The sequence below is a fragment of the Cucurbita pepo genome, chromosome 8, assembly GCF_057944985.1.
Source record: "Cucurbita pepo subsp. pepo isolate OVF chromosome 8, ASM5794498v1, whole genome shotgun sequence".
NCBI lineage: Eukaryota > Viridiplantae > Streptophyta > Magnoliopsida > Cucurbitales > Cucurbitaceae > Cucurbita > Cucurbita pepo.
The window spans coordinates 208,583-234,237 of NC_141805.1; the positions used below are offsets into that span (position 1 = coordinate 208,583).

Sequence of the window (25,655 nt, forward strand, 5' to 3'; positions counted from 1 at the left end):
TAAAAATAACGGATAAAAGGCGGAGAGGCAGTGAGGTACAAAGGTGAGGCCGTTATCTTCCCGCGGAGCGCTTGCGGGGCGATTGTTCCACTGTTCAACCCCATGGCGTCCATTTCCGCTACTGGGTCTCTTCTCAAATTCCCCACTCTCTTCCTCGGGAGGAACTCCTTGAACACGGTACGTTCTCCACTTACTTCCCAATCTCGATTGCTTTAACTGTTCGGTTCCTTGTGCTGCATAAAGCGTTTTGCTATTTTGATTTAGAGCTGGCGCGGACCTCATTTCGTTCACTTTCCCCACCATTCTGAGCCTTCTTCTTCTCCTTCTTCTTCTTCCGGTATTTGTTTCATTTCAGACTTTCTTAACGCTGCAAACTTTTAACTTGTTGGTACTTCTTGAGTAATTGTTTGTATTACTTATGTAGTGGACAGTACTGAAGGATGTTTCAAGCTAGTATTTGATCGGAGAGGTGTGGTTTTCTCATCTTTCGGCCTGCTTGCTGGAGCCTTGTTGAATGTCGCAGATGATGGACTGGCGGTTGCATCTGAATTTGCTGATAGTAATTTCCTGTACTCTTATCATTTCTTCCTTCTATTTAGAACTAGAGTAGAATGGTTGTTCAGGTTATCGGTAACCTGTTCATTCACATTTCAGTTGCTTACGTCTTGAAACTTCGTGATCAACTTTCCCCAGTCCACGCTCACTGATCCCATGACAACTTCTTTAATCGTAGGATAATGTGAGTGTTGCGCTGCCTAGTGGTAGGGATAAATAGGTTATCCTTCAAATTGTTAGTTCTTGTAGCACAGCACCAACATCACCCCTTGGAACATGCCCTTTCCTTTAATCAAAAGTTGGGTTACCATGATCGGTCCATAATGGATAATCTAAGTAGTTGGTAGTTGAAACTTCTTCACTACTTTTTCAGATGTGAATTTGAAGTGGCCCACTACTCATTAGTCCTAACAACACCCCTCAACTTCATGAAAACAGAGTCCAATCCAGCTAAGTTTAAAGGCCGGTGATCCTCCTGTGAGTGAAACCAAAAAATTGAGTCTACTGACAGTGGTTTAGAGACTTGCTGGGTAATTTGATTTGTTTGGTCCATACAAACTTGACATTACCATTGCCTTAGGAATAGTAGTTCAATTTATGCCTAGTTCAAAGGAAGGTTCTACGAGTGTTTTCTATAGAATGTCCATGTGATGTCCCACATTGGTTGGGGAGGAGAACAAAACACCAAACCTTCCCCTAGTAGACGCATTTTAAAGTCTTGAGGGGAAGTCCGAAAGGGAAAGCCCAAAGAGGACAATATCTGCTAGCGGTGGATCTAGGCCGTTACAAATGGTATCAGAGCCAGACACCGGACGAGATGTGTCATCCTTCTCGCTGTTCCCCGAAGGGGAGTGGATTTGGTGGCGGTCCCACATCGATTGGAAGAAGGAAAGAGTGCCAGGGAGGACGCTGGGCCCCGAAGGGGGGTGGATTGTGATGTCCCATATTGGTTGGGGAGGAGAACAAAACACCAAACCTTCCCCTAGTAGACGCATTTTAAAGCCTTGAGGGGAAGCCCGACAGGGAAAGCCCAAAGAGGACAATATCTGCTAGCGGTAGATCTGGGCTGTTACATTTCATGGAATAGTTGGGACATGTATTTTTACTTCTAAGGGTGATAATCTTATCACTACTGTTGTCAAATAACTAGCTTTAATTAGGGGTAAAAGATCTATAGGTACTTTACCCCGGTAGTCTTTTCGATATTATGCACATTGAAGTACTTTTTGGTGGTTTTGTCTTTGTCTCATTCTCTTTTGGTATATTTGATGAGATTATGTAAGTTTTTCATTAAGAATGGAGATTGGGGCTCCAAGATATGTTAACAGTTGGCATATTTGAACACATACAGTGCCCGCTCTTAGGGGGAAGGATTATGGCAAGACTAAAATGAAATATCCGGACTATACAGAGACAGAATCAGGTCTTCAATATAAGGTCACCCATTATGAAGTTTATAGTAAAATACTCATCAATATTTTACAGTCCATGTTCTCATAAGTCTTATTTGTTTTAATTTACTTGACAAGGCTGCAGGATCTGAGAATGGGGGAAGGACCCTCACCAAAAGTGGGAGATACCGTTGTGGTAAGACCATAGTGCAGTTTATAGATAACCAAATAATCTGGGAAGAAATTATTTCTCAAATGTATCAAGTTGTATGGCTTTCCTTCCATGTTTAAAGCCCAATGGAGTTGTTCTTATCTAGACTCTTATTATTTTATTTTTGGGAGTTTCTAATTGATGGTTAAGCAAAGAAGTACAGCCAAACTGAAAATTGATGTTGCCTGCACTTTTTCAAGGTTATATGTCTATTTTAGGTCGATTGGGATGGCTATACAATTGGGTATTATGGCCGCATTTTTGAAGCCAGAAATAAGACAAAGGGTGGTTCCTTCGAGGTAGGCAATGCTTTGGCTTCTCATATCAAGGATATCCCTAAGCATTTAATTCAATCTTATTATTTTTATTGCACAGGGTGATGACAAAGACTACTTCAAATTTAAGTTAGGATCTCAACAGGTGAGACATCTGTTATCATTAGAAAATATTCACCTTTCTTTACTTATTGTGATCAATTAAAAAACTGGACTTTACTGTTTCTATGACTAATGTTCTATGTTGGTGTGATGAGTTGAGCTTGTAGCTTTTTTTCTTTCCTGTGGAAATTCCAATTGTTGTTTTTGAGTTCAATATGTTAAATATTTTTGGTTTGTTAAATTGCACGGTGCAATCATTGGTCATGCTAATTCTTCTTAACAGGTTTTGATTTAGCTTCAAGTTTTGTTGACTTTTTTTTTTTTTTTTTTTTTTTTTTAATAAATAATTTAAGCTTGTTTCGGTGTTCCTTGATATCAGGTGATTCAAGCATTTGAGGAAGCTGTTTCAGGCATGGCTTTGGGTGGTATTAGAAGGTGCTGCATTTTCTTTTCTTAACCTTGGATTTGTTTTTCCAATGTGGATGGCTTAACTGACACATTTTTAAAATAAAATTAATATTGGTTATACTTTATAGCTTATTGATTGGCAAAATCCTTGATGTAATTTTTCTTTACTGAGGTAAGATTGTGTGGCCTCTGACATGTTTGAACAAGCTCTATGCAAGTTGATGCAAAATTTAAAAGAAATGAACTCTGTGCATAAAAATCCAAATTCATGTGCATTCTTTTTTTTTTTTTTTTTTTTTTTGAACATATGTGCGACATTTATAATCTATTTAGAGCAGGATTATAGTGCCACCAGAGTTGGGATATCCTGAGAATGACTTTAATAAAAAGGGTCCAAGACCAACGACGTTCTCGGTAACATTACATATTTCCTTAGTCAATATACATTTGCATATGTGATATCCCAAGGTTTTTGCATTTTTGATATCAACACTTTCAGGGCCAACGAGCATTGGACTTTGTGCTGAGGAACCAAGGGTTGATAGACAAGACTCTTTTGTTTGATATTGAGCTTCTAAAAATCATACCAAACTCATCAGATTAACGTTGGTTAATCATTCTGCTGAGCAAACATGGAGGTTTCCTTTTGGTTCTTTTGTGTATATACTTGTAGTATCACAATTTGATTGACACAGGCAGGCTCTTACAGCCTTCTCATTTACTGGGTTCCTTATTTTTTTCACAGGGCTTCAGAGGGAGAAAGATTGCTACCGGGAAGCTGCGAGATCTCTGCTTGATGGTATTATAGTTTATTGCCCTTTAAGAATATATAGAGGATTCACACGTCTACTTGGTCTGTATTATCACAATTTTCAATTGGTTCTTCATTTTCTGATATGGACGAAGAAAGAAAGATAAAGAAACAAATAAATTTGCAATGCAATGCAGTATGATTGTCTCTCCATTAAACTGGTTCTGAATGGCAATTAATTATTGATCTTCATTGACAGAGAGCTGCTGAAGTCCTAAAAATTGATTGAACTATATCATCTCAGCTGAACAATATGCAAAACCACTGTTTTTTTAGCTTAGAGCATGGACAAACGTAGGTCGAATGAACTTAGAACGTGCAGAAACACCCATTTCAAACGGATCCAACAATAACAAAACTTAGGATATTACAAACTAACATAAACTAGATTAAAACACTGAACGTGACCTGAGGTCAAACTCGATGACAAAAACCTCCTGGAAGCACAAATGATTGAAGTATTGTGTAAATGAAGTTGGTGCAGGCAGGTGGAAAGCAAACTCCCCCAGAAATAATTAGAAACTGTTAAACCTTCTTCCAATTATCTAACTGAAAGCTTCCTCCTCTTGTACCTGACCATAACTTTCCCTTTGACACCCACAACCATGGCGTTCCAATCAATTTCAGGAAAAGGAGATATTAGCTCCAGTTCAAAATTTCTTAACAACCTACTCCAAATTGCCTTTATCTGTAGATAAGCGAAGGGCTCGCCGAGACACCCGTGCCTACCGCCTCCAAACGAGATGTAGGAGAATGGCCCAGCTGCCTTGTCTTCATCTCGTTCAGGGGAAAACCTGTCTGGATCGTACCTGTCTGGATCCTTATAGACATGAGGAAGTCGATTAGCGAAAGCTGGAGATGTAGCAATTATATGACCCTTTGGTATATCATATGCTTTCCCCTCTTTAGTGGTCACACTAAAATCAGTATGTGAACTGCGCATCAACATAATCAATGGAGGGTGGAGTCTGAGAGCTTCTTTAATACACCTATGGAGATTGTCCATTTCAGACAAGACATCATGATCAGTCTTATCTCCATGTTTTTCCATAAGCTTTTGCTGCTCCTCTATAACAGCAGACATGTACTCTTTGTGGCGTAGAAGATAAGCCCCAGTCCAAGTAGAGGTAATAGAACTAGTGTGTTGACCTGCAAAAAGAGCAGCTATGAGCAAACCAGTGACCTCAGTATCTGTCGTTGGTCGACCATCTTTGTACTTTGAGTCAATAAAACATTGCAACATGTCATTCTCTGAACTTCCATTGCATTTTCTGGAAGCTATGATCTTAGCAAAGATATCCGCAAGCTTGCTGCGGGCTCGATCACGACGACGATGAGCCGGGATAGGCAGGTAGGGGAACATTACACTGATTGGGAGCATTCCATTGTCAAGGTCATGAAACAAAGCAGAAACGTCCGCAAAAAGCTTATCACGAACCTCTCTACCCAATAGACATCTACTAGCTGTTAAGATGATAAGATGCTCCAACTCATACTTGAGGTCCACTTCCCCACTGTCTCCCCACTTAGAGAAGTAATCCTGCTCAATACCCCACCACATTCCATTGTTAAAAACAGATTTTGCAGAAAAACAATGGAAATTGAAGATTTGGACTCAAGCATCAGGAACTAGAAATGAAGTTCAGCCATAGAATACGAAGAACAACATTTAAGGATGGTTGTTAAAGTTGAAAACTAGATTTTTATAGCTGAATTACTGACCTCTGCTTCTTTGACCATCTGATCCACATAGCCCTTCAATTTAGTGACTCTAAGAGCCTCAGTGAAGAACCTGAACTGTTCTTGGCGAATGGAGTAATCCACATCAAACACGACGCCAGGCCCAAAAGTAGGCACATTGAACTGGTAAACTTCCTGCTGGCTAAGATCAGACTCAGATGCCTTGAAGAAATGTGCAGAAACCTCAGGCCCAATCAAGAAGGTGATTTTCTTGTGCAATAGGTTCAAGGTGAAGACACTCCCAAGCTTAGGGTACTCCTCCCTCAGCATAACAATCGGACCCTTAAGAAAACGGACCATTCCCCCAACCAAGGGCAACCCTCTCACAGTGGGAGGAGCCCGTTTCTTAGATCTGGATTTCAGAACGGAAGAAATGACCTTCGCAAGGACTAAAGTGGCCACTACGAGCAGACCGACATTGAAGAATTTGTTATCCGGTTCCATCGCACACAGCCTGCAAAAGATTCCAGAACGGGGATTGAGATTAAACAACACACAAACAGAGAATCGAAACGAAAATGAGAGACACAGAAATGGAAGATGAAGGAGACCAAATGCTAAGAAAACTCCAAACGAACGGAAATGGGCGGCCGGCGCTGGAGTTGGAATCGGAGAGGTCTGAGGGACCTGAATTCTGAGATTGAAGGTGGAGATCAGGAAGGCATTTGAAGACGAAGAAGAGGACAGAAACAGCGCGGAGAGAGAGTTTGGGCAGTCCAGAGAGGGCAATGCAATGGGTTTATCCCTCAGAAAGCATTGGCATCACGTGCAAAACAGTGGGTTTAATGGTTTTCTCACTTTTTTTAAAACATCAAATCTTGTTTCATTTACAACCTTATTGGCTACAAAATTCAAATAAATTGGTAAACTATGAGAATCTTTAATTGCTGGCTCAATTTTTTATAATTTGTAACGTTCGATGTTCGAGAGAGAAATAAATCGAGCCTAGCTTACGTTACATCCAACCATTCGGACTAGATTATGTATGAATAATAATAATTATAATAGACTAAATTATCGATTTGATTTTCAGTGGTCTAAATATCAAGTTTCAGTTTAGATCTTATGGGTTTAAAAGTTCCTATTTTTTTTACGCCCTTTGAGAAGGTATAATTTGACTCGAAAAGTATTCATACTTTTGACTTTATGGTATCGAAAGATTATGCGTTTAGAATAACTTTTTCTTTGTGTTGCCTTTATTTAGATGTTATCTTTCTCTACACTTCTGTCGTTTTTTTCTGATGATGCTTGTTTCAACGAACATGACAAATACTATATTAGAATTTGACTCGAACAAAGGGTTATCGTTATCAATCCACTCATTTTCCATGAGAACAAAGAACGAGGCATGTACCTCAAAGAAGAACTCTGTGCCATGAATGCACAAGATCCATTCCTTCCCACTATGATAAATGACTATATACCTAGTTAACCTCTAAACGTGACAATTATGGCTCACGACATATTGATATAGCAAATCCAATCCAAAACAAATCTGTAGACTAATTATATTTCTTAGTAAAGAAATTACCCCAACAGAAAAAGACATCAACAATCTTGCTACAAGAATACTCAAAACTACAATAGCCCATGCCATAGAACTACCAAATGAAAGGTCTCGAGGAATTAAGAATGTAGACGATATTAAATAAATAACAAACTACATATTTGTCCACACCACAAAATAGTAAAAACAACACCACATAATTGTTGGATGGATCAATATAGACAGATAATTTAATAAGACAATCTGAAACCATTTGTTTAACATTTAGTTTATATTATTTTAATCACACTTTTTAGACTATTTTAGATTTGAAAACAATTAAATTTAAAAAAAAAAAAAAAAAAAAAACATGGAATAGTTGACAACCTAGTACTAGACAATTTTTTTATTTATAAATTAATTAATTTATTATTAAAATTTTAGACACGGCCCAAAAGGCTTACCAAATCCCTAAGTAGGCACGATTTAGATTCAGATTCAGATTCAGATTCAGATTCAGATTCAGATTCAGATTCAGGGATCAGATTTTTCAGTTTCAGTTTCACCATTGTTGACCTCTTTTCATCTTCTTCTGCAGCCCTAACCCGTCTTTGCCAGCGTCCACTTCCACTCCCCTCTCGCTTTCTCTCTTTCGATTCGAATGCTTCCTCCTTTTTTTCACTGACGGCGCCAATGGTGATCTCTTCCGTCCACGGCAGCCTTTCGCCTGTGCCCTTTTAGTGTCTGCCCTCCCAAGAACCGAACAGTGAGCGTCCTTCATTGCCGTCCAGCTCTTCAATCTCCGTTCTCTATTCTGCCTCTTAATCTGTAAGATTTTTTTTTTCTTTTTCTTTTTCTCTCTTATTCGATCGTTGCTCAGTATAATTTTGTTGGATGATTATCGGATCTGGATTCTGATTAAGTAGCTAATAGAATGGGCGGACTTAAGTTCGGCTGTGTACGTCGCTTCCTTGGGTGTAGCCTCTGTGCATGGAAAGTATTTTCATGTCTACGAGTTTGTATGTTCGCGAAATAGGTTGAGAGAATTTAATAATATTGAATTTGTCTCAACTACAAATTCGAATTAAGGATTTTTATGCTTTTATTTCTAAGTTGTGGGGAAATTGAAGAAGTAATTCTAAGGTCCTGTTGTTTACCCTAATTTTCTGATGCAAAGTGCTCAGTCTAATCACAAATGCACAGTGCAAGCAATGTCTCAAGATATGAAGTTTCAATTTGTTTGTTATGTTTCAGTTGATGAGTGAATTGGATCCTGTATCTCTTATCACCTTTAAAATTATAAGCACTTTCTAGTTCTTTAATGCATGCTGTATACCGGTGCTTATTTTTTTCATCATGGTCTTGAGCAACTTGGCTAAGAAATTGGATGCCGACCATGTAAGGTTTACGCATGGAATTCATAGATGGGCTTGTTAACGTGTGCAATGAGTATTGCATTTGTTTGATATTGTTATGCAATATTCTTTTGACAACTGCCATGTTCTATTTTCACTGGCATTCAATTATCAATATCATATGGTTTGAGAAATATCAAGTTATTAACTTCAATGATGAGAGAAGATATGCTTCCACTACACATTTTATTACGAGATAATGTTTTACAAACGCTCAGCAGGTCGCCTCAAAGCAAACAAGTTTATGAGCTGGTTGGATAATTACAGTGAACTTACCAGGGGAATTCTTTAATAGGTTTTTCATATCCGGTTTCAAAAATTGAGGAAACAAAGCATTCCTTTTAAAAGAATGCAGAATCAGGAAAATCTTGATGCTGATGGGAAAGTGGAATCTGTGATATCAATTCAAACACCAGACTACGATAGTTGGGACACTTTTGGTGACGATGAAATCATGCAGCAGAAATCTGCAATTTTTGTTCAGGAGGCTGAGAAAGTTCCATTTGTTGGTGACAAGGCAGGTTCACCTATTTAAGTTTAATATCCTGCATTTTTTAGTCTTGATGTTGCAACACTTTTACCTCTTTTTCTTCCGTGTGTTTGTGTTTTTGGTTACTTTTTTTTTGTTTGGTACATGTTTCATCTTATACTGTTGCATCTGGCGTTCTGTTGTGTTCCTGGATTTTTATTATCCATTTTTTCATCCTTATTTGCATTCAAGGACCATGCTTCATCCACCTATGCAAGTAGGAAACCAAGTTTTAATCTTTATTCTTCCCTTCTTTTTCCATATTATGCTATGAAGTGTATACCCTTATTTTATCAATCATACCATGTTTGGAAAAATCATAAAACATTGTTTACCAACAGAGTTTCTAAGCATAGATTTAGAAATTATTTGGAGTTTAGAAATGTTGGAGGGATTCAGCACCGTTGTTTGCTTCAAAAGTTGAACTTTATGTATGTTTATTGACATTTTTTGGAGTTCAGCTTTTGGGCTTATGTCTCTAACCCTCTTATGGAGCTTGGGGTAGGGTTGGTTGTTTGTTGTTGGATGAGGTGCTTTTGAATTCCTCTTTGTGGCTTCATAGCTCTAAGATGGTCTAATCAATTGATCTTTCTTTTACTCCCTAATGAATCTTAATGGCAAAGGAGCTGCAGGAACCACTTTCTTCTTTAGAAGCTGAATATAAATCCGGAAGTCCCATTTTGCTGGAGAAAATTAAGGTTTTATTTATTGCCTTTATTCTATTGTTATTTTTGGGAGAGTAGTTTTTCTTAGAATATATTTATATTACATGTTCTGCAGGTGCTCAGCGGCCAATATGCTGCCATTCGTCGAACACGCGGTGATGGGAATTGCTTTCTCCGCAGCTTCATGTTTTCGTATCTTGTAAGTCTAAATACTTTTAATGTATCTCAGCAGATTGGTTATTGTACTTTTGGTACATCATCGGACTTCAGCTGCTACTGACTTGGCCTCTCTAACCAGGAACATATTTTAGTGTCGCAAGACACTGCTGAAGTTGATCGGATCAAAATAAATGTGGAAAATTGTAGGAAAACACTTCGAAGTCTGGGATATACAGAAATTACTTTCGAAGATTTTTTTGAGGTAAATTGTTTCTATGCCCATTTTTTTAAAAAATTAGTTTATTATTTGAATGTCTAATCCCTGCTCTAAGCAATATTGGCTTATTTCTCCCATTTAACTCAAGTCGGTGGAAGTTTAGAAGCAACTGTTCTTACAAGCTCAAAATGTGCTATCGAACATACCAGATAGAAATAGTGCTACATCAATTTTATTGTTGCCGAGATGTTTTCCTTGCAATTTGTGATGCTATAGTATGTTTTTGGCTTGAATAGCGGCTTGTCAAGGACTTATACTGAGGATGTTTTTAATAATTAATCCATTATGCCTCTATCTCATAGTTCATGCTAATTCTTAATTTGAACATTTTATGTACTGAGTGCTTCACCTCATTGAAGTCCTCGCTTCGTTTTGTATCTTGCACATGAACCCTTAAAGAGCTGTTCTGTTTCATCGTGCTTCGTACTTCTAAAAACATTGTCCTGAATTTACACCACCTAAAAGAATCGAGATGTCTAGACTCATCCTTATTTATTATTGTTGTCTTTATTTCCTTTCGGTATAAACTAGCTAAATATCCTCGGTTAACGGTGGTTGTCTTAAATATAATTTCTGATTAATAGGTATGTTTAAAATATCTTTTCAGCTATTCCTTGAGCAGCTGGAAAGTGCTCTTCAAGGAAATGAAAATTCTATAAGGTGTCAGTGCCCTGCCCTTCTACCTTGGAATTTCAATTCTCGAATTTTATTTTATAGTGGAATATTCTGTTGCTTTCAGCTGTGGAATCGGTCATTCATGATTGCCTTTGACTCTTAGTTTTCTTGAATACAGTCATGATGAACTTGTTCTAAGGAGTCGAGACCAATCTATCTCTGATTATGGTCGGTGATGTTTGTAAATTCAATATTCAGTCGCCTCGCTCTTTCTGTTTCTTCTGACAAAATTTGTTTTGCTAGTTGTTATGTTTTTCAGGTTTGTTACATCAGGTGAAATACAAAAGCGTTCAGAATTTTTTCAGCCTTTTATTATGGGATTGACACATGGAACGGTTGATCAGGTTTCTTAAATTTGTAAAACTTCAAACAAGTTTTACATTATTTGTTGGCCTTTATTATATTTAGATTTATGTTGCAAATTTGACCATACAAATTATGTTGAAACCTAAGTTGATTGGTTTGGGTAGCGAGTTTTAAGTGTAGTTTCTAGCAGAAACAGATTATACTTAGTATGCAATAATGATGATTTTAAATCATATTACCTTGGACAGGAATGATATTGGATCTTTCACATTCCCTTGTTTACTTCGAGTGGGGAATAGAATAAGGGCAACCCACTTAAAAATGAAGAATCGTGTTCGTATTTTGGAGAAGCATCATTACATCATAAATGATTATCAATTGCCTACTCCTATTCTCTGGGTCCAATTTTTTTAAAAAAAATCTCTACCATTTAGTGGGTCCTACATATATTGAACTTCTGACTCATTCTAAGAATTTAATTGTCAACAAACAATATCTACCACAATTTTCTTTTTCCTGATCCAGATTTAATTTTAGTAAACAAAACCTCCTTGAGTAACCTAGTTGTCAATAAAGGGTATGTAAATAATAGAGTGCAAAGGGCATGGGTTCAAGGCTTCAAGCCATGGTAGCACCTACCCAGGTTTTAATTTCCTGTGAATTTCTTTGCTATCTAATGCAGTAGGGTAGACAGTTGTCCTGTAAGAATAGTTGAGGTGTGTAAAAATTGATCCAAACATTTACGGATTTTAGAAAAAATATTCTGTCCAATTAGTCAGGATTTTGGTTCTCACTGTTTGTTTGTATTAAATATACAAGACCTTGGTCCATTGTTTTATCTGGATTAAAATGAAATTGCTTTGGTCTTATTATCCCATATTTTTGTGCATCAGAATCCTTTTATTCTCCTATTTAAGAAGATAGAATAACCTTTATATCATGATTTCCAATCTCGTTCTCATTTTATCTTTTCTGGCACAGTTCTGCAAATCAGCAGTTGAACCAATGGGTGAAGAGAGTGATCATGTACACATAATTGCATTATCTGATGCATTGGGTGTGCCAATCCGTGTTCTGTACCTCGATCGGAGCTCTTGTGATTCTGGTGGCATCAGTGTAAATCACCATGATTTTGTTCCTGCTTCTAGTGATGTCTCAGGTGTTAATGTTGGCTCTGAGATAAAGATCCCTTTCATTACTTTGCTCTATCGTCCTGGTCACTATGATATTCTCTATCCAAAGTGATGCGCATTGGTAAGCTTTAAACTTGAACTTGTTCGAAAAATTCAGTCATAGAAATGTCTCTTCCTGCCCACCTTTTATATTGCAAGAGATTATCTGTATAGTCTGTATGTATAAAATGATGATGTTTTAACAGTGTATTACTGCTACATCCTCATTCATCACGCAAAATGATATTTCCATCTGTAGTTGTCTACTATTATTTGCAAATGTGTTTGAAGTCTTTGATTTACTTGGGAATTTTATAGGATTACTGAAGGATTTTTTCTGGGTTCATCTTAAGTTTAATGTCATGTATTTCAGGCCACTGGCGAACCCAGGTGGGGCTCTCAAAGATGAACTGCATTGGCACGGCAGACATGGATCCAAATTTTCGATGAGATAAAGGTTGGATCTTTATAATTGATGCTTGCCAGATGCTCTGTACTGATTTTAAATATATTGTTGAGCTGTTTGAGTTTTTTTTTTTAAAAAAAAACTATATTCGCCGGGTTAACTGAAATTTGGAATATATGTGATCAGTCATTGAGATACAAATAGATTTCCTTGTGCCGAAACTTGATCTTTATCGAAAATAGTAGGTTTCTTAGGGATTTGCCCTTTTTCTTCCGGAGTGAATTAGCCTAAATTGCATATAAAAATTGCAATACTATACAGTGTAGTATTAAATTTGATGAAACTAAAATTTTGGGTGAAAATTTATACATCAGGGGTAACAGCTGCCCCCTATAATATTGTTTAGGGTGATAGGAAGACATTTTAGTTCTTGGAGTCATCAAGGTTTGAAACTATTAGTCAAGCGTGCTATGCATATTGAAGGAAGGAGAAAAGAGGTCTCTTTCCTTGCTTGATGGTAGAGGTCAATCCTCTCACTTTTTGTGCCTCCTTGTAGTCCTTAGGGTCGAGTGTCTATTATGAAACCTCAGGGACCAAAGAAACATCTAACGATCAATGTGTATTCTGTCCCCCCCCAAAAAAAAAAAAAAAAGAAAAAAACAATATCTCAATAGAATCCAAAATTCCAAAAGTAGTTCATATGGACTCCATCTAACCTCCCCTCGTTGGCTTTTCCTTGAGTGTTGAATCAAGGAAAGAAAGCTGAAAGAATAGTGACCAAAGAAACATTTAAGAAGCTTAAATAGACTTCATAGAAGTGTTAATATCTGATTTTCTCATGGTAATATCTGATTCTCTCTCAACATCAAGGAATTATCCATATTAGTATCAGTCCTTGATTTTGGTAGTGTTTATTATTTGATTGAGTTACATTAGTAAGGAAGTTCTTACCCCAAATGTTGAACTCATAGTCACTATTAAGCTTAAACTTGTTCATCTTTTCTCTCTCCTAAGTGTCTTTCTCTCTTTCTTGTTATCATTAACATTTGAGGCTTTGGAGATGTGACTAGAAAGAACGTTGCACCATGTATAGGATAGGAGTTAAAAATGAGTATTGAATAAGAGTGTGAAAAGAAAGGAAAGTGGGTTTGGGAGATGGTAGAAGCAACGGTGGTATGGCTTAAAAAGCAAAAGGTTTGATCCAAATTTCATAGAAAGAGATGCAAATTGGTCAAAAAAGTGGAAGGACATAGGCCATAGCATAGTCTTCTCTTCACTTCATCATAAAGTAAAGTTCCACTCCCATTCTTCTTTTCCTCATTTTCTTATAGCTTTCCATCTATTCTCAAACACTATTTTTGGCCTACGTGGAAAATCATGTCTAAAAACTTTATTGGGATCATCAAAATGAAAACATAGAAGAATTTTTTATTGTCTTTTTTTCTCGTCTTTCTCAAAACGTCTCGCTCTGACCCTTGGAATTCCTTAACATCTGTCTTAACCGAGTCGAGATAGGTATTCTCCTAGGTTACAACCAACAAGAACACATGGTTCTTCCCAACAAGCTACCCACCGTATACTTGTTTCTTTTTTTCTCTCCTTTGGTGTTTAGGAACAGTATAATGATTTGAGAATCATGCAAAAGAAACATCGTTTTGGTAGGATAGAATTTTAGAAGCAATTTGCAGAAGGAAAAAAAAAAAAAACACAGATTTTGTTGTTTCCATATGTTTTCTTTCTTGTTATGATTAAATTAATTGTTTGTATGTGACTTTTGTTTGTACCAATGATTTTTCAAATTAATTGGAATTTCACCTAACTTAATACATATGGATATTTGATCATAATTTTGTACTCTTTTTTTCATGCATGAGGAAAAAAAATATAGAAAAAAGAAATAAGGAAATGTTTTATTACGGTAAGCATAAAGGCATATGATTGAAACAAAAATATTCCTCAATCATGGTGGAGAGTTGATGAAGAAGCTTAAGCACTTTACCCTACACAATAATCATCTTTGTCCCCTCCCCAACAACTTCATTCATTTCTCAATATTTTCCGTTATATATTAATAACTAAAATATCATAAAATTCAGCAGTTAAATATTTACAATTCGTAATGTTTTACTTATACATGTTTCAAATATCAAATATCCATCCTAAGAGTAGGGTTTAGGGTTAAGATGATTTAGCCTTATTTTCGGGTTGGCTGAACCAAAGTAGCTCCGACCCACAAACTTAAATAAATGTTTGGGTTTTTCAAAAATTAACCATAACCCAAATCGAGAAAAAATCTAATCCAATCGAACCCCATAAGATGGTTTGATTATTTGGATCATCCAATCATACAGAAAGTTTTGTTTGATTCCCTCTCTTTGAGGATTTTGTGAGTTGGAGGTGGAAGTTTCTCTCCCATCTTATTTCATCATCCATTATTCATTAAATTTTTACTCCAAAAGAAAAAAAAAAAAAAAAAATACAAACATAGTTTAGATTGTGCTTGATTTATACCATCTTCTTCTTTTACAAAAAACCCTCGGATCAACGGTGGAGATCATTTTGGACAGAAACAAGTGGGCCCTCACATAATTTTGGTTTTTTCTTTTTGGTATATCCTTTCTCTCTATTGGATCATCCATTTCCGATTTCTCCCAAAAATAAAAAAAAAAAGAAAAAAGAAAAGGAGGGAAATTTATTTATTTTTTTTTAAAAAGGGGCCCCACTTTGGGTGGGACATAACACAGTTGTGTGCCACATTAGATTCTAAGATGGTAAAACTCTTTCCTCTACCATCTACACGCGCTTCTGCAGCACGTGTCCACCAGTCACCTCCTTTAATTACTTGTAGATATATATATATATATATAGTCTTTCCATTCATATTCTTGTTGTAAATGTGTCCAAACATTTGGGTATAAATAATATAGTTAAATAATTAAGTTGACCAAAAATTATCCGTTAATCATTTATAATCATCCAAATATAAAGAATTTAAAAACCATATTTAGTAATAAATATAAATAAAATAAAATAATTTATAAGACGAGAATATTAATGATAGTTAATTGCACAAATTATATCATGTCATTTGGTTTAGAAAAATATATAAAATACGGTAAAAGTGGTAATATTCTTTCAAAACTATAATATTTTAAAAGAATTATAAAATAATAATATTATTAAAAATAAAGTCAAAAAATACTTATTTTTGTTATTACTCGAAAGGAGTTTGAATAAATGATAAATGATAATTTGGGGAATTTGTTTTTTTGTTTTGTTATCTTTTAAAACGACACCGCTCTGGGCGTATGGTGGTCGTCTGGGATTGACAGACACGCGCCCTCAAAAGGCGGTGGCTTGTCTCAATTCTATTTTTGTCACTTCCCAAAACGACGTCGTTCCTTTCACCCTCCTGAAACGACGCTGTTTCTTCCCTCCCCTGTTTCTTTCTCTTGCCTTTGCCTCCATTTCTATTTAAAATGGGGAAAAAAATAAATTTCATTTTTTTATATTGTGTTCGATCAGTTTGCATATAACTCGACTAATCTAATCGGATAATCGCCGATCCCGGCTACATTCCGTTTACAAAAAAAAAAAAAAAAAAAAAAAAAAAAAAAAAACATGTTTTAATATTTAAATTTAGAAATATGTTCCATTTTCGAACATAAACTTAAAACTTTTATAATTAAGCATTTTTACCCAAAGTTTCCTTAGGTCTATTTTAGTAAAATTTGAAAGTTTTTTATGTATATTATTATTATTTTTTTTTTTGAAAATGAAAATAAAAAAAATAAAAAAAAGGAAAAAAGAAAAGAGGAGAGAGAAAGAGAGGGAAAAAAAAGGGAGGGGCCAAAGGCAGAGAAAAAAAGCTCTGTTTTTTCGCTTTAATCAATGACTGTGCCCTGTCTCTCCTCGTCTCTCACACACATTGTTTCCCTTTCAACATTTTCAACATTTTCAACATTTTCAACATTTTCAGGTTTTAATGTTCATCAGAAGCGAAGAAGAGATTAGAGATTCTGAAAATCTCCTCAGCTTATCAAACTCCCATTCAATTCCCCATACGACGAACAACACCGTAACCCACATCCATTAATGCCCTCATTTTCCTTCTTCCTCTCCTCCTTCTCAATCCCATTTCCCCTTCTTTTCTTCCCACTCATTCCTCCTCTTCTAGGGTTTTGAAACCAAATCATTCCCATTCCCCCACCCCCTTTCACCTGATTACATCATTAAACTCCCTTCCTAATCCCTCTCTTCTTTTTGGGAGCTGTAAAAAAAGTCCCCTCTCTCTCTGTTCATCATCTTCTCTACCCCCTGGGTTAATAATTCTTCCCTTTTCTTTTCTGGGTTTTCTCTTTTTTCCCCTATTCTGCCTTGCTCTTCTTCTTCTTACCCTTCTTTTTCTCCTTCTCTTCATAGTGTGGTCGTTTCTTGCGTTTCTTTTTCTGGGGTTTTCTTGTTGTTCATCATGGACTAGAATGTGGAAGATCTGATTCTGTTTTTCACGTTTTTTGGGGGATCCATGTCTCGCTTTGCTCCCCTTTACCCTGATCGAGTTTTAATGGCGCCTTCTGATTGACATTTGGTTTTCCCTCTTGGCTGCAACTATATTTGTTGTCTCTCAAAATGCCTTTTTCGAAGCTTGATGATTCTCCTATGTTCCGCAAGCAGGTCAGCTCTTCCTCCTTTTCAACTTTATAATTCATGTGTATGCGCTTTTTTCTTAATTTCATCTTCTCTATTGAGTTCAATTTTTCTGGGTATTAATTATCATCCGGTTTCTGAGACATACAAGGAAACTAGAGGAAGAAGTTTTAGGGTGTTAATAAATTTCGATGAACCCGTCTGTGAATCCTGCAAACCGTCCTTTTCTTTTAATGAACACTTTCCATATTTGTTTCATGGCCAAGCAAGCGGTCAATATCATTTTGGAAAAGTTCCTTTAATGAACGGATATGCCACTTCTATCCATCGTCCTTCAGTATATTACTAGATAGCTTGGTCGTCATTTAAATGGTTAGATGTTGGTTTAATGAGCCTATTCCAAGAAATTCTATTATTCCCAAATTTAAAATTTACTTGCCCTGGAAAATTGGATTGCTACCTGTTCTTAGGGCGGGAATTTAAGTGTATAGTTTTTGAAATTTAGGCATTGACAGTCCCTATTAGAATTTTGAAATTTCTGTATGTGTATGCATTTGAGTGCGTGTCTATATGTATATCTTTGAAAGGAAAGATCCTATTATTTGAATGCTTGAGTTCTTATCCCGAGCAATGTTTTCCAGTTTGCTATCTTCTTTATGTCACACTTCCCAAGTCTGTTTGGTTGTTCCTTATTTTTTTATTTCTAGCATCTTAAAATTGGTAAAAAGATATGAACAAATAGTTACAGACTGTAAAGGTAATGACCACCGCCATCACTAATCCCCATGCCTTTGAAGGTTACCATAAAAGGAAAAATATGATAACAGATCAACCGTGCAGAAAACGTATCAACATTGTTGATTTATATGTAATAATTGACCAAAGAGATACCATAAATCTATCTCATTTCCAGATCTCTCTGTACTGTCTCCATTTTAATCCTAAACAATCTAGTTACTAGTCTTTCTTTTACTGTCTGAGATTGTTAAGATAAAACCATACCATATGATTACTGCTGTTTTCTTTAAACCGAGTGCTGGACTGCCAGTCAATTGACCTTAAAAGTTTACCCACCAAAAAAAACAGAGCTTTCCAAGATGGATCATCTCTCGAAGATATCATGAATATATAATGAACACTCAAAAAGGAAAATAAAAAAGAAGAAGATGGAAGTGATTTTGGCTGGCTTGTTCCCAAATGGACAGTACCTTGGTTTCTCCACGTCATCTAATGAAACAGAGTCAACTTTTTCTCCGATGTAGAAAAGAGTAGGAACTAATAGTAGCACTCCTAGAAGCATACCGGAAAGACGCTCCAAATTGAGTTGATCTAGAAAGGAGTATAACCCAAACAATTATTCTAAGGAACATTCACTGGATAATTTAATCCCTGCCTTCTTAACAACATACCTTCATTTCCTTGGTTTGTCTATAAAAATTACGTAATTGCTCCGTACATGACCCCCACGTGACACATGCATCTTGTCTTCCAATTATGTTTGAAACAAAATTTCGATATAGGAAGGTACTTGAGTGGATCCCAGATGTTCGGAAGGTAAATCTTTGAAAATATCTAATAATGTAATTAGCAAGCGCATGTAAATTTGAGAGAGTAAAAATGAACAATTATGGAAGTAAAATGGATACAAGACGGTCTTCAAGCTTGCAATTGGAAGAAGTTAGAACCATTACCTTTAGATTTTTAAGCATATGCTGGTAAATGATTTATCTACAGCCAGAGGATTGAGATTTTGTAAATGATTTGACTACAGAGATGCTATTGTAAATTTTGTAAATTCTGATTTGGTTCTCTTCATGCAGTTAAATACATGTTGAGATTCGTTTATCTGCAAATATGCTGGTTTTGCTAGGTTACTCTTACACTAATTATAAAGATGAGTGTATTATTTTGGCACCCTCGAATGAATAATTTGCGTGCTTGTACCAATTGGAATATTTTTCATATGAAAGTTGTTTTTGTCGTCAATAACGTTTGTGATACAGATACAATGCTTGGAGGAAAGTGCTGAATTATTGAGGGAGAGGAGTTTGAAGTTTTTTAAAGGATGTCGAAAGTACACGTACGTCTATTTTGGCATTTTTTATTCTTCATTTTGTTTGTTGTTTACAAAATATGTGTATCCCTCCATAAGGAGTTTCGGTATCAATACAGTTGTGCTTCTACATGAAGTCAGAATCTTCTTTAGAGGACTTTAGTCACTCACACAAGGATTTTCTTTGATATTCAATGCAGTTTCCGTTAGATAGGTTTCGACAACTTTTACTCTCAAGGCCAAGATTCTGCAAGAATTTTCTAATGGCCCTTTCTTTTTTTATTTTGCAGTGAAGGACTTGGTGAGGGATATGATGGTGATATTGCTTTTGCAAGTTCTCTGGAAACTTTTGGGGGAGGGCATAATGACCCAATCAGCGTTGCTTTTGGTGGTATGCTTGTTTATTTAAACTTTATTTGGTTATAGACGTGTTCACAAGCTCGAGACGTTAGACACCACATGATTTTGAGTAACACTTGCATCGAAGGTTGTGATTGCTTAGTGGCGTTTTGTTGTTTGCGTAGTGCAGTCATATTAATTTCTCTTTATCTGCAACAACTCTTGCTCTATATGCTTTCTTTCTTCAAATGATCATTGAATGTATGACTTCTATTACAGATTGTCTTCTTATATCAAGTTTAGCTAAATCTTCTAGTCGACGGTTCAATATTGCTCGGTCAATTAACATGTAGACGATATTTCAGGACCTGTCATGACCAAATTTACAATTGCATTGAGGGAAATCGGGACATACAAGGAAGTCCTTCGTTCCCAGGTAGACTTGGTCTCTTGTGTAGATGTGCTGTGAATATGGTGCATCTTCCATGTTTTTTTCTTTAATCATTGTTCATTCTAGTTTTGTCTGGTAAAAGCTGGATGAAATTTATATTTTACGTCATTGACCACTGATCCGTTTCCATGATTTAAATTTTCCTTCATACGATATTCTCTCTCTGTAATTCGAAATTTTTAGGTGGTGGGCACCAAAAAGTTTATGGATGCATAATACTCTGTTAGAATATATTCGATATCTTTCTTCATTTTCTATTCGACAGGTGGAGCATATGCTTAACGACAGATTAATGCAGTTTGTCAATTTCGATTTGCTTGAAGTCAAGGTACAACAAATTACAAATTGCTTAGTTTCATTCTTGCTCGATAATCAGAACTTCTTTTTTTAATTTTTTAAATTAATGATTTGGAGGAAATTTCTGTAATCCCTTTGCTCCTTCAAGTTGATTTCTTATCGCCTTCTGTTTCATATTTCTTAAAAGACTATATATAATATATATAAGGAACCAAATATGCAGCTTGTCTGTTTGTGAGTACCTCTTTTAAGGGATCTATTGTTAGTGCAGGAAGCAAGGAAGCGCTTTGACAAGGCTAGCCTTCTCTATGACCAGGTGTGTGATTGTTGGAACTTCTGTATGAAATATATAGCTAAAGTTCATGTAGAATCGACCGAAGCAACTGAAAGCGCTTGATTTTAGTAGTTTCAGTTCTTTTGATGGTTTTTTTAATCTATGCCTTGTTGGATACTTCTGTTAGTTAACTTCAGAAACATATGACATTGCAGGCTCGTGAAAAATTCCTGTCACTGAGAAAAGGGACTAAAAACGACGTTGCTAGTCTATTGGAAGAGGTATTATGCTTAAGCCAAAGTTTTAAAGTTTCTCATCCTAATATTTTTAGAACATAGTTAAGTGGTATTGAATTCGCTCATTAGATCTAATTTGGTGTTACACATTCCAGGAACTTCATAACGCTAGATCTGCATTTGAGCAAGCGCGCTTTATTCTAGTAATTTCTGCACTTTTGTCTGATCATTGTTATATGATTCGAATTATATTTCAAATAACTAAACTCAGAGCATTTTATACTGTTATCGATCTTTGTAGGTGACTGCTCTTTCTAATGTCGAGGCCAAAAAAAGGTTCGAATTCTTAGAGGCAGTGAGTGGGACAATGGATGCGCATCTTCGTTACTTCAAACAGGTGAATTCTTGAAAATTATTTTTGGCATATTCGTTAACTGTATCGGCATCTTCCTACTCATCTTTTACCTCCTCCTTGCAGGGTTATGAATTGTTGCATCAGATGGAGCCATATATTAATCAGGTTGTCTTCTATTTTGTTTTCGGCTAAACTGGGTATTAATTAACGAGTGTCGGTTATTAATTTGGTTGGGCCGGTTGTTGTATTCTCTGCATGACGGCTATGAAGAATTTCGATTGTTGTATGCTTTGAGGCGTTTGACTATTCAATGTTACATGGCATTGATCAGCTGTGGATTTATATAATTGTTGGGGTTAAAATAACACGATGTGGTTTTGTTTGGCAGGTGTTGACGTATGCCCAGCAATCAAGAGAAAGGTCGAACTATGAGCAGGCTGCTCTTAGTGAACGGATGCAAGAGTACAAGAGGCAGGTTGATCGGGAGAGTAGGTGGTCATCCAATGGTTCGAATGGATCACCTAATGGAGGAGATGGTATTCAAGCCATTGGTAGAAGCTCACATAAAATGATAGAGGAAGTCATGCAATCTGCTGCCAAAGGAAAGGTCAGGAGGAAATATTGCATCTTTGTGTGTCCATTTGCACTATATCACTGTTCCCCTAAGGTGCATTAGGCAGTAGGCTCCTTTTTGCATGGCCATATTTTTATAGTTCAACCATAATTTAGGTTCAAACCATTCGACAAGGTTATCTCTCAAAGCGTTCTTCGAACTTGAGGGGTGACTGGAAAAGACGATTTTTCGTTCTTGATAGCCGGGGATTGCTGTATTATTACCGCAAGCAATGCAGCAAATCATCTGTGAGTAATTAAATCATGTTAACCTTGTCATGAGCAGGAACTACAGGGCAGCTATCTTTTATACATTAGCTTCTGATTAGCTTCATGTGTATGATGGCTTTATTTTAGGCAACTACAGGGCAGCTATCTGGTCAGAGGAATAGTTCAGAGCTTGGTTCTGGCCTTTTGAGCCGCTGGCTTTCTTCCCATAATCAAAGTGGGGTGCATGATGAGAAATCTGTAGCTCATCATACCGTGAACCTGCTCACTTCAACGATCAAAGTTGATGCAGACCAGTCCGATCTTCGGTTTTGCTTTCGCATCATTTCACCGACCAAGAGCTATACTTTGCAGGTTTGATTTAGGGGCTGGTTTTGGCTGTAAATTAATGCTTCACTTCTAGAATCTTTGTATGAAACAAGATAAAGGTTCCCTATAAATCTATTTCTGCATGTTAGTGCAGGCAGAGAGTGCACTTGATCAAATGGATTGGATCGAAAAAATAACTGGAGTTATCGCTTCGTTACTAAGTTCTCAGGCTCCAGAGAGGGTATTACTCTGCCTTTCTTCTTGCTCGACTTGGGATGTTTTTCAGATATTAATGTTAACATTTATTTGTGTAACATTTTGATCAGTGTCTTGCGGGTAGTCCCATGGGAAGTGGTCACAACAGGTCTACCAGTGAGAGTAGTTCTTTTGAAAGTTCTGACTTTGATCAGACAGGGGTTGACGAATACACATCTGAAAGAAATCTTAATTCCTCTCATTTGGAACGCCCTTCTAGAAACTTGCAGCAGCAACGTTCGACTATGAAAATTGAGAAGCCAATAGACATACTTCGTAGAGTATGCGGGAACGATAAGTGCGCGGATTGTGGTGCTCCTGAGCCCGACTGGGCATCTTTGAATCTCGGTGTTCTTGTTTGTATTGAATGTTCTGGCGTTCACCGTAATCTCGGTGTTCATATATCAAAGGTGAATATCTCGAACTCGGGGCAATATGTGCGTGTCGTATTATGTAATGATTTGTTGAAAATATTGTGTGTAGGTGAGATCCCTTACATTAGATGTGAAAGTGTGGGAACCTTCAGTGATCAGTTTGTTTCAGTCTCTTGGAAATACGTTTGCGAACTCGGTTTGGGAGGAGATGCTGCAATCGAGAAGTTCCTTTCAGGTCGATCTCGTTACGACAGGGTAAATGAACTTCACTATTGAGTCAAGTCAAAAGTTTGTGAACACAATGTTGAATATCTTATTTGATTCAATTTGGTTTTGCTAACATTCATCTCTTATTTTTATGGTGAAGCTTGTACAGGTTTGATAAACAGCAAATGCATTCTATCAGCAAACCCAGCCATTCTGATCCAATATCAGTGAAGGAGAAGTTCATTCATGCAAAGGTGTGATATCACTTATCTTCTAGTTTGTTTGTTCACGTCTTCTGACAGATATTGTCCTCTTTGGGCTTTCTCTTTTGGGTTTCCTCTCAAGGTTTTAAAACGTGTCTACTAGGGAGAGATTTCCACATCCTTATAAGGAATGCTTCTTTCCGCTCTCTGACCAATGTGGGATCTCACAATCCACCTCCTTTGGGGGTCTAGCTTCCTTGCTGGCACGCCGCCTGGCGTCTAGCTCTAATACCATTTGTAACAGCCTAAGCCCACTGCTTGCAGATATTGTTCTCTTTGGGCTCTTCCGTCTAGGTTTCTCCTCAAGATTTTAAAATGCGTCTACTAGGAAAAGTTTCCACACCCTTATATGGAATGCTTCGTTCCCCTCTTTAATCGATGTAAGATCTCACAATCCACTTCCCTTGGGGGTCCAGCGTCCCCACTAGCACATTGCCGGGTGTTTTGCTTTGATACCATTTGTAATAGCCTAAGCCCATCGCTAGCAGATATTGTCCTCTTTGGGCTTTTCCTTTTGGACATCCCCTCAATTTTGGAACACGTCTACTAGGGAGAGGTCTCTGCATCCTTATAAGGATGCTTTGTTCCCCTCTTCAACCAACGTGGGATCTCACAATCCATCTCCCATGGGGGTCCAGCTTCCTTGCTGGCACGCCACCTGGTGTCTAGCTCAAATACCATTTGTAATAGCCTAAGCCCACTGCTTGCAGATATTGGCTTCTCTAGGCTTTCCCTTCTAGGTTTCTCCTCAAGATTTTAAAACGCGTCTACTAGGGAAAGGTTTCCACACCCTTATATGGAATGCTTCGTTCCCCTCTTCAATCGATGTGAGATCTCACACGACAACTCAGCGAACTTTTTTGCTTTGGCAACATTTGTCGAACATATGCTTGATTAGCTCCTGAGATGTCAAATGGCAACAAATTCTCTAATCTTATTTGAGCTTCTGAGGGACATGATATAGGCTACTCACTAATCTTATTCATGCTTGTTGCTTCTTTTTGAATGTCAGTATGTAGAAAAGGCTTTCGTTCGGAAACCAAAGGAAAATCAGTATCCTCATTTAGTAGCGCAACAGATCTGGGATGGTGTACGCTCGAACGACAAGAAAGCCGTTTATCGTCACATTATAAACTCAGAAGCAGACGTAAATGCGGTTTATAAGCAAGTCGCATATGGCTCTTTGACTCTTGCTAAAGTAATGTTAATGCAGGATCCGACTGGCCTCGAACATAATAACAAATCCAGTGATTTTGCGGAGAGATCTACAAGCTCTTCGAACTTGGGAGGTACGAGTGAAGGCCAGCCATTGGAGGATCTAGATGGCTGCACACTCCTGCATCTCGCATGCGAAACTGGAGACATCAGTATGCTCGAGCTCCTTTTACAATGTGGTGCGAACATTAACGCCATTGATTCTCGACGTCAATCAGCTCTTCACCGATGTATCGTTAAAGGCAGAACTGGGTTTGCCAAATTGCTTCTTTCCAGGTTAGATAGTGTGATAAAAGAGATTAATTCAACATTTTCACCCTATTTCCCTGTCGTTAATCGTTGGGTGTATACGTTGCAGGGGAGCCGACCCACGAGCAATGAACGGAGACGGTAAAAGCCCTCTAGAGCTGGCAGTAGAGTTAAAACTGAATGATGTGGAGCTGGTTGCTATACTAGCTGATTCAAATGGATGAGGAGATTGTTGTGGTGAAATTCCAGACAAGGAAGAAGGATGTTTTTTTTTTTTTTTGTTCTTTTTTTTTTTTTTTTGTTCTTTTTTTTGTTTTTGAGAAGGTGAAAGAGAGTGGTAGGTCAGCTTGCCTGCCCCCTTGGGCAATATTTGCAAGTTAGTCCAACAGAGTTGTATTATTGTAAAATGGCCACAGTTAGTTTGGCTTTTGGAGTTGCCTGCCCCTTTTGTTTTCTTTTTTTTATTTTATTATTATTTTATAATATTTATTAATGAAAGCCTTAGCTGTTTGTTGTATCAATAATCAGTATCTTTTTTTTTTTTAATGTATATATATAGTTATGGGCCGATTTTGCATTATTGGACATGGAGCCTCTTTATGAGATTTTCTGGGGCCCAATACAAGATGGGCCTATTTGGGCCCAATCCCCCACCACAAAATTATTATTATTATTTCTTTTTTTTTAAAAAAAAAAAAAAGAAAAGAT

The 25,655-nt window shown here is 37.0% G+C and overlaps 4 protein-coding genes across 8 annotated transcripts; 3 read left to right on the top strand and 1 right to left on the bottom strand.

The window, feature by feature from the left end:
• The first annotated feature begins 18 nt into the window (after positions 1 to 18).
• On the top strand, positions 19 to 3,885 carry LOC111799883 (peptidyl-prolyl cis-trans isomerase FKBP19, chloroplastic). The gene is made up of 11 exons (XM_023683374.2): positions 19 to 177; positions 265 to 337; positions 425 to 559; positions 1,907 to 1,992; positions 2,092 to 2,142; positions 2,376 to 2,456; positions 2,533 to 2,577; positions 2,914 to 2,969; positions 3,281 to 3,356; positions 3,442 to 3,580; positions 3,688 to 3,885. Exons 1-10 carry the CDS (start codon positions 103 to 105, stop codon positions 3,544 to 3,546), a joined length of 783 nt encoding a protein of 260 aa, XP_023539142.2. The 5' UTR covers positions 19 to 102; the 3' UTR covers positions 3,547 to 3,580; positions 3,688 to 3,885.
• A 153-nt stretch (positions 3,886 to 4,038) lies between these two features.
• On the bottom strand, positions 4,039 to 6,179 carry LOC111799880 (sterol 14-demethylase). The gene is made up of 3 exons (XM_023683370.2): positions 6,045 to 6,179; positions 5,476 to 5,947; positions 4,039 to 5,293 (listed from the first exon to the last, which is right to left on the bottom strand). The coding sequence occupies exons 2-3, from the start codon at positions 5,935 to 5,937 to the stop codon at positions 4,295 to 4,297; spliced, it is 1,461 nt and encodes a 486-aa protein (XP_023539138.2). The 5' UTR covers positions 5,938 to 5,947; positions 6,045 to 6,179; the 3' UTR covers positions 4,039 to 4,294.
• Positions 6,180 to 7,479: 1,300 nt separating this feature from the next.
• Positions 7,480 to 12,856, top strand: LOC111799881 (OVARIAN TUMOR DOMAIN-containing deubiquitinating enzyme 1). Of its 4 annotated transcripts, none has more exons than XM_087126484.1 (10): positions 7,481 to 7,807; positions 8,613 to 8,911; positions 9,556 to 9,621; positions 9,704 to 9,787; positions 9,887 to 10,009; positions 10,632 to 10,684; positions 10,818 to 10,867; positions 10,943 to 11,043; positions 11,987 to 12,259; positions 12,551 to 12,856. In XM_087126484.1, exons 2-9 carry the CDS (start codon positions 8,744 to 8,746, stop codon positions 12,248 to 12,250), a joined length of 909 nt encoding a protein of 302 aa, XP_086982610.1. In that variant the 5' UTR covers positions 7,481 to 7,807; positions 8,613 to 8,743; the 3' UTR covers positions 12,251 to 12,259; positions 12,551 to 12,856. The 4 variants fall into 4 exon arrangements, with proteins under 4 accessions (XP_086982611.1, XP_086982610.1, XP_086982609.1 ...); XM_087126483.1 differs by having other exon boundaries at positions 8,616 to 8,911; XM_023683372.2 differs by having other exon boundaries at positions 8,690 to 8,911.
• Positions 12,857 to 16,498: 3,642 nt separating this feature from the next.
• LOC111800300 (ADP-ribosylation factor GTPase-activating protein AGD3) lies at positions 16,499 to 25,401 on the top strand. Of its 2 annotated transcripts, none has more exons than XM_023683928.2 (19): positions 16,499 to 17,257; positions 19,234 to 19,310; positions 19,574 to 19,674; positions 19,988 to 20,058; positions 20,339 to 20,401; positions 20,642 to 20,686; positions 20,860 to 20,925; positions 21,036 to 21,083; positions 21,182 to 21,277; positions 21,359 to 21,400; positions 21,624 to 21,842; positions 21,965 to 22,096; positions 22,205 to 22,429; positions 22,539 to 22,625; positions 22,711 to 23,049; positions 23,123 to 23,268; positions 23,390 to 23,474; positions 24,496 to 24,974; positions 25,057 to 25,401. In XM_023683928.2, the coding sequence occupies exons 1-19, from the start codon at positions 17,213 to 17,215 to the stop codon at positions 25,169 to 25,171; spliced, it is 2,481 nt and encodes an 826-aa protein (XP_023539696.2). In that variant the 5' UTR covers positions 16,499 to 17,212; the 3' UTR covers positions 25,172 to 25,401. The 2 variants fall into 2 exon arrangements, with proteins under 2 accessions (XP_023539696.2, XP_023539695.2); XM_023683927.2 differs by having other exon boundaries at positions 16,502 to 17,257; positions 23,381 to 23,474.
• The last annotated feature ends 254 nt before the right edge of the window (positions 25,402 to 25,655 follow it).